The following is a 9612-nucleotide window of genomic DNA, read 5'->3' on the forward strand; positions in this document are numbered from 1 at the left end:
CCTTCCTGTAAATATGGGTGGCTTGTGGAGTCTTTAACCACAGCCATCTCCTTCCTTTTTATGCCCCATTATTCAGGCTTGATGGAGGTCTCTACCCTGATGGCCACACAGGTTTGGGCACCCCCCTGACCATTCCCAGGGGAATTGATTTTTTATGGCACAATAGAAAAAGCTTAGCCAAAATCCTTGCACTAGTCTGTGATCTTAGTAGGTCAGTACTAATCAGTACCTGTCTGGGCTTGGCATCTCTTCACATCCACACAGGCAGCACTAACACTTTGGCAAGTAACCTATACCAAAAATAACCCCTGAAAACCAAAGTGAAAGCACCTGTTCTCTTCCCTGTACCTTTATTCCAGTATTATTTACAGTCACAGTGAGCCTGCATTGTTGAGAAAAATAAAAAAAAAAGAAAAACCTGGGTGGTGTTTTTTGTGGTTTGGTGGTTGGGTTTTTTTTCAAGCAAAGGTCCATCTGCACAGTTCCATAATTGATGCAGATTTGGCCTGGAGCAGCCACACACAAGGCCCTGGGCTAGCAGCTGCTGGCTGACAGCTGCCTGCAGGGCACTGGGGACCCTCCAGGTGTTCTTCTGCCTCTGTTCTGCTGCTACTGAAAACCTGGAAGCTTTAGATTAATGCCCTAATGCTGTTGCTGCCAACCCTTGCACTTCTGCCTTGCTGCTGCAAAGTCAGAGGAGAAACCAAGCCCGTTCAGAGGCACAGAAAATAAACACAGCATGTGCATGAAGTTGTCAAAATGAAAAAAGATGTGTACATTGCATTTTGATAAACTCTAAACATTATTTTTTATTAGGGCTTTTAAAGAAGATGTAGGTGAGCTTTTGCAGAAGACTTTTAGAGAGTTTAGACTTTTTTAGAGAGTTCTCATATAAAGGATGAATTGCTAAAAAGCCACAATTCTGTTGTTTTGTATGTTCTTTTTGTAATGAACAGTAATGCAGCTTTCTTTTTGTGTAGTTTCCACCTTTAAGTTACACCAGCGTGCAAAGCACGTGTACAGTGAGGCTGCCAGAGTGCTGGAATTCAAGAAGATTTGCAGTGAAGCACCTGCCAATGCACTCCAGCTGCTGGGAGAATTAATGAAGCAGAGCCATATCAGCTGCAGGGAGATGTATGAGTGCAGCTGTCCTGAACTGGATCGGCTGGTCGACATCTGCCTGTAAGTTCTGACCACAAGGAAGAGTAACTGTCTGTGGAGAATACGGTTCGAATTGAGGAGAAAATATGACATCCTTGGCTATTGCAATCTTAAAATGAAAGTATTCTTGTCTCTTATTACAAAATTAATCTCCTGCAGGGACATTACATGGTCAATTGTTTCCCTGCTGACATCTGTGTAATACTTTCAGATGAAAGCTACAGTTTATGGCTTTATTACAGATTTTGCTTTTGGACTGACTCATCGTCACAAGTGTTACGTGAGACTGTTGGCTACTCTTTTGTAACTTGTAGAAGAAGTCAAAAGTGGTTTTCTTAAAACGTCATGTTACTTGTTCTATCTGAACTGTTACTTTTTCTGTACCTTTTATAATTATAGCATTATAGAACAATTTGGATTGGAAGGGACCTTAAACATCATCGCATTCCAACTCCCCTGCCATGGGGCACCTTGCACCAGGCCAGGTTTCTCAGAGCCCCATCCAGCCTGGTGTTGGACAATTCCAGGGATGGGGCATCCACAGTTTCTCTGGGCAACCTGTGCCAGTGCCTCGTGGCTCTCATAGGAAAGAATTTCTTTCCAATATCTAATCTAAATCTACCTTTTTCATGTTTTTTTAACCATTTCAGTACTGCTGCCACAGGAGTTCCAGGGCATAAGCAAGCTGTTTTACAGTCTTAGGTTGTCTTGCAATTATAATGAAATGTAGTCAAGTGCTATTTGCATTTTTTCAACTAAAAACTAAGTTGTCCAGAGTATCAGATAGGTTGGCCAGCATTTCACCATTTCAAAAATGAGTGTGTTAACTGTTACAGGGGCTGACACTCTGCTTCTCTCTGTGCTGTCTGAGCTTTCCACATACAATTAAGTCTCCATCTCTGCCCTAGCAGTATTCTTTCTGCTGGGACTCCTTCCTAACTCATTTTGGTCACGAGGAAACAATCTCAATTCCAAAGCGCATTCCCTGAGTGCCATTTTGTCCCTTCTCTTCTCCCACACACAGGTTGTTATGGTATCAGGCTGTTGTTTCCATGACTCAGCTACAGGGGACAGTGAGATCTGGTACAATCAAGTGTTAATACACAAAGTAAAAACAAGCACATGGTGCATAGCATTTCATCCCTACCACGGGGTCAGCATGAAACAATGTACACATTTCAGTCCTTAACTTCTGTTTTTCTGGTACATTTAATCGTGGGACAGACATCTTATGCTGACTTTGAACTAAATTCAGTGCCTCTAGAAGGAATTCAGTGGTTGGTGATCATTTTAACAGTGGCTGGGGGAAAAAAACAGTTGGCCACCTGGGCTGTCCCCATCTCTACTCCATCCCTGCCTCTGCCCCAGCCACCCTGTCCCACCTGCTTCCCACAGTCCCATAACGGCTCCTGATGATGCCACCTTCCTGATTCTGCCCCTAATTGTTCCTACTTCTCCTTGGAGAAGGGTGTGCTTAGTTTGGGGAAACTCTGCCCTAAGCCAGAGCATTACTGCCCTGCCAGAAGGGAAATGGAAGGTGACACAAATGTTTGCAGGCCTGAGATGAAGAAATGTTTCACTGTCTTGTAGAAGCAAATCTCTCTTACATCTTTTCAGTCTTGAAGAAAATAAATTGTTTCAATTTGAAGTTAAAAAAAATTAAATAATGAATACCTTACCACCTTTATCAGCTTTTTTTAAAATTAACTGAGAAATAAGTCTGGCTTAGAATGAAAATACAAATTTTACAAGCATGCAATTTACCATATGCCTTTTTTACTTCTGCACCCATGGATTTTTTAGAGTTGCAGTACCCATTTATGAGGTTTGTAAATCCACAGAGTACAAACCAGATGATTATTTAGGTGAGTCTGATTTCTTTTGCAGACAAGATGGAATGGCCTTCGAGGCAGAAAGCTACAAACTTAAAAACTGAGCAGAAGACTTCTGGACATTGACAGATTATTTTGCATATGGGATACACGTGCTGTTTTGTGCTAAAACACAAAGCAGCCTGATAGCCACTGGACAGACTGATAGCAGTTGAGCAGAAAAAGTTTTGATTCTTCTCTTAGGAGCCAATCCAGGGTGTAGCTCCCAGGCTGTGTTCAGTTTATTGTATCACACAGTGATCACATCATACAATAAGCTGTGACAGTCACTCAGCAGGGCAGTTCCACCAGAGTTATCCCAGCTGCTCAAAGGGAGCCACTGATCTGTGTGTGAGAAGGGAGAACTATCTCCAGGGGCAGCTGAAAACAGAAACTGAGCTCTACTGAATTGTCAAAAATCTCGGGCAACGAAGCCTTGATCCTGTGCAAGGCACCAGCACTGCCCATTCTGAGACACCACTGACAGGGCAAGAGCCTTAAAACTTAACATCTGCATTGCTTTTAGGTACAGTAACTGCCTGGAGCTGATGCCTCCATCAGTGGCATCCAGTGACTGCACTTGGCAGACCTGAGGAGCCCATTCTGACAGGGCCTCTTCTCAGAAAAGCTGGGAGGAAAGCGTGCTGCCCTGTGCAGGGAAAAACAAGCAAGTACAAACTGGCCAGATCTGCTCTGCAGCGTGGAGTTACCTGTGCCACGTTCCAGTAAACCAGCGAGGATGGCAGCCACAGCCTCTGGCAGTGGAAGCTCAGCACAGGCATGGAAATTGTGTTCCCTATTTATGCTGAGCTCTGTGCTTCCATGGTGATGCAGCTCCAGCCGGCTCAGGCAGGGGGACACTGGCTGCCAGGCAGGAGCACAGCCACAGCACCAAAAGGAAAGCAGCCGTTAGGATTTTTCTAAATTAAATTAAAACTCGTCAGAGTATTTCAGTTCCAGGGAGCGAAATACTAATAGTAAAGGAAAAAAGTGGTGTGTGTGTGCCCACATTACATCAGATATCTGATTCACCAGCAGAAGAGCCCACAGAATATGATGGGCAGAGCTAAGTACCACAGTGGAGTGTCATTCACGTGAAATGATTTCACATTAATATATTAAAATTATTTAATCTGGTTTTTTTAAATTGTATTCTTTGTACAGAAGTAAATTGTTCATTATTCTTTACAGTCTTGTCCCATTGAGAGTATTTCCTAAGAAATGCATCTTTTTGCTCTAGAAGTTTAGTATTAAATCTTTTTCTGATTCAGTAATTAGATTTTTAAAAGTGCATTGCTATTCTGGATGAATGCAGCTTAAGCCAGCTTCTAATTCTGGGAAAAAAAGTCATAACTTTTCTCAAGTTGTACATTAAAAAACCTAAAGGACATAAAATCACTAGTCACTCTAGGAAGACTTGGCTGATGTGATTATAGAAATGGCTGGGAACTACATAAATTACATTCTTTACTTACGATGATATACAGCTGCCCTGTAACTTTCAAAAGACTTTCCAAAAATACATTCCACAGAATTGCCCGAGTCCATTGCTGCTCTCTCCTTACAAGGTTTAAACTGTGAAGAATAATCTGCATATCCAGATGTTTTCTGTTTTGCCTAGATCTTTATGTTTTACTGTATAACCTCTGCCAAGAAAGAAAGGGATCCATACTTGCTGTGGTTTGTAGTGCTGAAAACTGTAACCACGAGTTGGTCAGTTGTTTTTTTTCATTTTGCAAAGACTGAAGACTTGTACTTTCTGTAACCTACCTCATGTAGTTAGTGGCTGGTTTACCTGTTGGTCTTTTAAAGCAGGTAACACAGCAGACTTACTAAGTAATTTAGGGACAAAAAATTGGATGTGAGCTCCTGAGTAAGTTAGGTACTGTTGAAAATCTCTCAGTCCTTAGTGTTGCACATAACTCACGTTCACTCTCTCATTCTCCATCTTTTGGTGCTATAAATCCTGGTAACTTTTGTGCTCCCAGCCATGCCTTTTACATGGCAGACAGCTGAATCCTCTCTGACCACTTTTAAAAGTTAGAGATTATACATTATGTGCAGGTGCATTATGGTAGCCAGGACGATTCCGCATTTTGTCAAGACTCTTACCATTACCACTGGTGATTTTCTTAAAGCTGCAAAGCCTGCAATCATGGCATAATTTGAAATTTCAACAAAGCCAGAAAGGCTTAAAGATGCTATTCAAATGCAAACTACTACAAACCAGACTAAGTACAATCCCCCCATTTATATATTAAAATATTACCATGTTAACGCCACGCTTTCTGAAAAACCACTTCATAACTTTAAGTATTTCAAGTTAACAATATTGTTCGGGTTTTTTTCACCTCTTAACACCACAATTGTTTTTAAAATGGACTACTGTCATGTCTTGCCTACTGTTTCCATATACCAAACTATGAGATTTCTATTTTTACTCCTTTCCTTTATTCTTTTATTCTTCTTTCCTTTGCTGCAGTACTCATATTTTTACTCTCATTTATGCCCCCAAAGCTAATTCTCTTTGTATCCAATGAAGACTGGAACAAGATACATAAAGGCTTCCAGAAGCAAAGGCCAGAACCTGAGACTGGGGGTTGAGTGCCCCCAGCCCCAGACTCCAGCCACGTTCTCCTCCTTGTGTGCTCCATCTCTCCCTGCATTCCGTGTCCTGGCACTGCAACCCAGCCCAGCAGCACACAGGGCCTTTCCCACACATGAAACCCACAGCTCCCACTGCGTGGGTGAGCTCCCCATCCACAAGATTGTCTGCTCAGACTCCTCTTCAAAAACCCATCTAGATGCCAGTGCACAAGAAGAGTGTCTGGCCAGGAATCCCACTTTACCAGAGGGGTCCAGCTTAGTATTGAACTGATTAAGACTTCAATGAGACAATTTCAGACCTGTTCCAAAGACAACTGCCTTGTGTTTGACCTAGATGCCTCCCAGGCACCACATCTCCTGCAGACACAGAATTAGGTGCTCACTCCAGAATCTGTGTAATATTAGGTACCCAGTTTTCAGACGGTGCAGCACTGCCCATCAGGTTCCTCAGCAGTAAGCCCCAAGTGGCTGCTATCACCACATTTGACACTGTTAAGCCACAGTATTTTGAAACACAGTGACTTCAGCTCTGCAACAGGCATATTTTCTGTCTACTTTATGCTTTATTTCAACTAAGTATTTGAAAATGACTCAGTAAAAATGAGGCATGAGCATGACCACAGAGAATTATGAAATCAATAAAAGGTTTAGAACAATTCTGAAGGGATTTCAGTTGCCTACCAAAATAAAAGCCAGACACCATCTGAAATACTAAGTTCTAACTGAGGTAACAGAACAAATGAGTACAGACAGTTGATTTACCAGACTCTGAAAAGTGGATTGGGCCTTATAAAGTCAATGGGAATTTCCTTATTGATTGCAACTGCAACTGGATTGGATCCTGCTCATTTTAGGAGTTTGCTCCATGGACTAGAAACTACCAAAATTGCATCAGAGAATGAGTGGCTTACAGGAATAACAAGAAGTAAAATAAAACACCAACAGGAAACACAGAATGAACATAAAATCGAGTCAATATGAAGGGTGGCACCACACAGACACACTGAAGAAAGTGTTTCTGTTCAAGAAGAGATGTGTGTTTAGAATCAAACACATATGCAAGTACTTGCTTGAAATATGACCTAAACCTCTACTAACCCAGCACTACACCAGATTCATTTAACATAAAATGCACACATGAAAAATTACAACAGCACACTCAGAATGAGCTGTCATTTTCCAGTGCTATCACATGATGTTGTCTCTCCCTCTAACATATTCTAGGGCTGGTGAATCTCTCTGCACATGGCTACTGGAAACACACCGAAATATTTGTTTGTAAATCAGACTAGATCTCCCACGAGAATAAGATTTCAGATGAGTTTTCTAAATCTGACTGGTTCTGTTCTCATTAGGTTAGAAAAGCCCCAAAGTAACTTATTACATGGTGTTTCCCTACTTTTTCTGAGTCGCAGTAAAGATCAGGAACACAGGTAAGCAACCTATTGAAAATAATTCTAAATTCTGATGAGAAGGCATTTGAGTCTTGCAATGGAACAGCATGGGATTTGCTCTAGGACATTTCTAGCAGGCCAGTATCATGAGGCTGGGAATGGTTTATATTTTGGATGTCATTTATTTGTCATTGTTCTTTCTGTTCACACTCCTCATTAAGAGCATTTTTTTCTTTTGGGACTACATTCTTACTTTACCTCTACTGCTGTCAGTCTTAAGTTCGTAAGGTTCCTCTAAAGAGAGATACCCAACTCTGTCCATTCAGCATAAACAGTAGTTTATGTGAGTTTATTTATACAGAGTGCAGTGACTCTGACTTTTTGAGAGTCTCTGAACTCTCCTTTTCTTGACTGGCACGCTCGGCCATCCTGCAGAAGCCTGTGAATCTTCAGCATGGTTTAGATCTGTCCTGGAAGAATAGAGCTATTTGTCTTTGCCACATTAGAAAATGGCTTGCATGACTACATCCTGTGCAATTAGTTTATGAACCCTCTTTTGTTATTTTTGTCATGTATTTCTGTTTTCACTTCTGATGTCTTATGAATGTTGCTAACACAATTCCTTTCTTCTCCCGCTTTCTTCATCTCAGCTGCGCTGTGATCCTAAAAACAGCTGATGCTGAAGCATTACAAAACAGGGGGACTTTTGGAACTGACAGAAATGACTATATTGCAGTTTAAAGCGTCAGCACTTTTCTTTGGTCCAAAAGGGTAACTGCAAATTGCTGTAGTGTTACATACAAGCAAGTGAACCTCAGAAAAATCAGATGACATGGGAATACTCAAAACACATCTGAGTTTTCCATATGAATTTTATATAAGACAAAGTACCCCTTTTTGGTTTATTTTACATGATTTTTTCCCTATTATTTTGTTTTAGGCAATTTGGGGCCATCGGGTCACGTCTGACTGGAGCTGGATGGGGTGGCTGCACTGTGTCAATGGTGCCTACTGACAAGCTGAACACTTTCCTAAAAAATGTACAAAAAGCTTATTACCAAACGGATGGCCAAAGGTTAGCAGTGGAGAATAACAGTCTGTTTGCTACCAAACCTGGGAGAGGAGCTTTGGTTTTTGTTGAGGCCTAAAGAACGTAAAAATTTTAAAGAAACTATGTAGAGCATGTAGAACTGGCAGTACTTCCCATGCCACAGTAAATGAATGCTTTTTCTGGTTTGTATAGTAACGAGCGGTTGCTATTATCAAAATATATTTCTGAAGAAGCAATTAAAAGAAAACTCTTTGATTATAAAAGTCTTTTTTTTCCCATATCAAATATATCTTTCAGTATAAATATTGATTTACTAAAGGCTATCAATGGGGAAAACTGAAATTGAAATAAAGATGATACTTTGTTACAGTGTCTCTCTCTTCTTTTCCCTTTGCTGTCATAAAATAGAGACCAGGTGTGCAATGAGCTGCCTCAGTGGAGGGAGGGGACCTTGCAGTGTTTGCAGGGCTGTTCAGTGCTTTTTCTCTTCAGATCCTGGACATTGTTTGGTTTGGAGTGTTCTGTAAAAAGGAAGATTAAACTGAAGCATTCAATAAATTGGAAGGACTTTGCTAAACATTTGAAGTTTTATACTGTCCACAAGCAGGATAATTATTGTTGTAAGTAATGATAATATTGGAGGAGCACCTGCGGGCCAAGTGAAGCATTAGGAATACATTATGTTAAGTAGGACAGCTTTTCTCCTAGCAGTATTTCTTGGGTATCTTTGTGCAAGATGACTTGGTATGAAAGTTTCAACAAATAGGAATGCAGTTCATGAGCTGTATGATGTGACAGCCTAAGTGAATGAGCACATCATGAAGCAAAGTTGGATTTTGAGTTACCCAAACACCATACTCTGATGCTTGAGCCCCAGCTGTCCCAGCTTCTGCATTGTAGAACATTTGTGTTTTATGCAAAACTATTACAAAGGACTAAATATGATGCACTAACCATGTAAAAAAACCAATTAAAACTTATAAGGAATAATTAATGAGAGAATTTACTCAGTTGTACTAAGCAAAAGTAAGTTCTAGGTGGGACCAAGGGAAAACATCATTGACATTACTTACAAATTCTGACCTTGCCCCCACTTTCTGCTCCTGCCACCTGTAACTGCTCTGCCAGCACAGACCCACAATTCATAACCTGCCTCCTCAGCAGGAGAAATGATTGTGATTGCAGAAGGGATCCTGTACATCAGGATCCCCCAAAGATGTCCTAACCCTGCTCCCAAGGGGAAAGTCAGGCTCCTGTGGCCTCTCTCTTGCACAAACTTCCACTTCTCTGCTCTCTCCAAAAAAAACCAAAGAGATTTGGTCGTGTCACAGCCCTTGCAGCCATAAAAGACACAGCAAGAGTTGGCCCTGGGCACATTTTTGTGATGCTAAGCACAAGTTAATGTCCAGAAGTCTGCATCAAATTAGAGATCTCTCAGATTTTCTGTACATTACCCATGCTAATTCAGGCCAAACCCAAATTCTCAGAGGCTCCTAATTCTGTGAGAGGACTCTGCCAAATCTGAGCA

General features: G+C 41.2%; 1 protein-coding gene across 5 annotated transcripts in view; it reads left to right on the forward strand.

Moving 5' to 3' along the window:
* GALK2 (galactokinase 2) overlaps positions 1–8375 on the forward strand; it is a 46846-nt gene extending 38471 nt beyond the window's left edge. For all 5 annotated transcript variants that reach the window (XM_082290883.1, XM_082290885.1, XM_082290886.1 and 2 more), the window contains 2 exons: positions 981–1182; positions 7974–8375. In XM_082290883.1, the coding sequence (XP_082147009.1) occupies positions 981–1182; positions 7974–8181 (410 nt within the window). In that variant the 3' untranslated portion in view covers positions 8182–8375. The remainder of the gene's footprint in view (positions 1–980; positions 1183–7973) is intronic.
* The last annotated feature ends 1237 nt before the right edge of the window (positions 8376–9612 follow it).

The sequence above is a fragment of the Coloeus monedula genome (genome assembly GCF_965178545.1).
Source record: "Coloeus monedula genome assembly, chromosome: 14".
Lineage (NCBI taxonomy): Eukaryota > Metazoa > Chordata > Aves > Passeriformes > Corvidae > Coloeus > Coloeus monedula.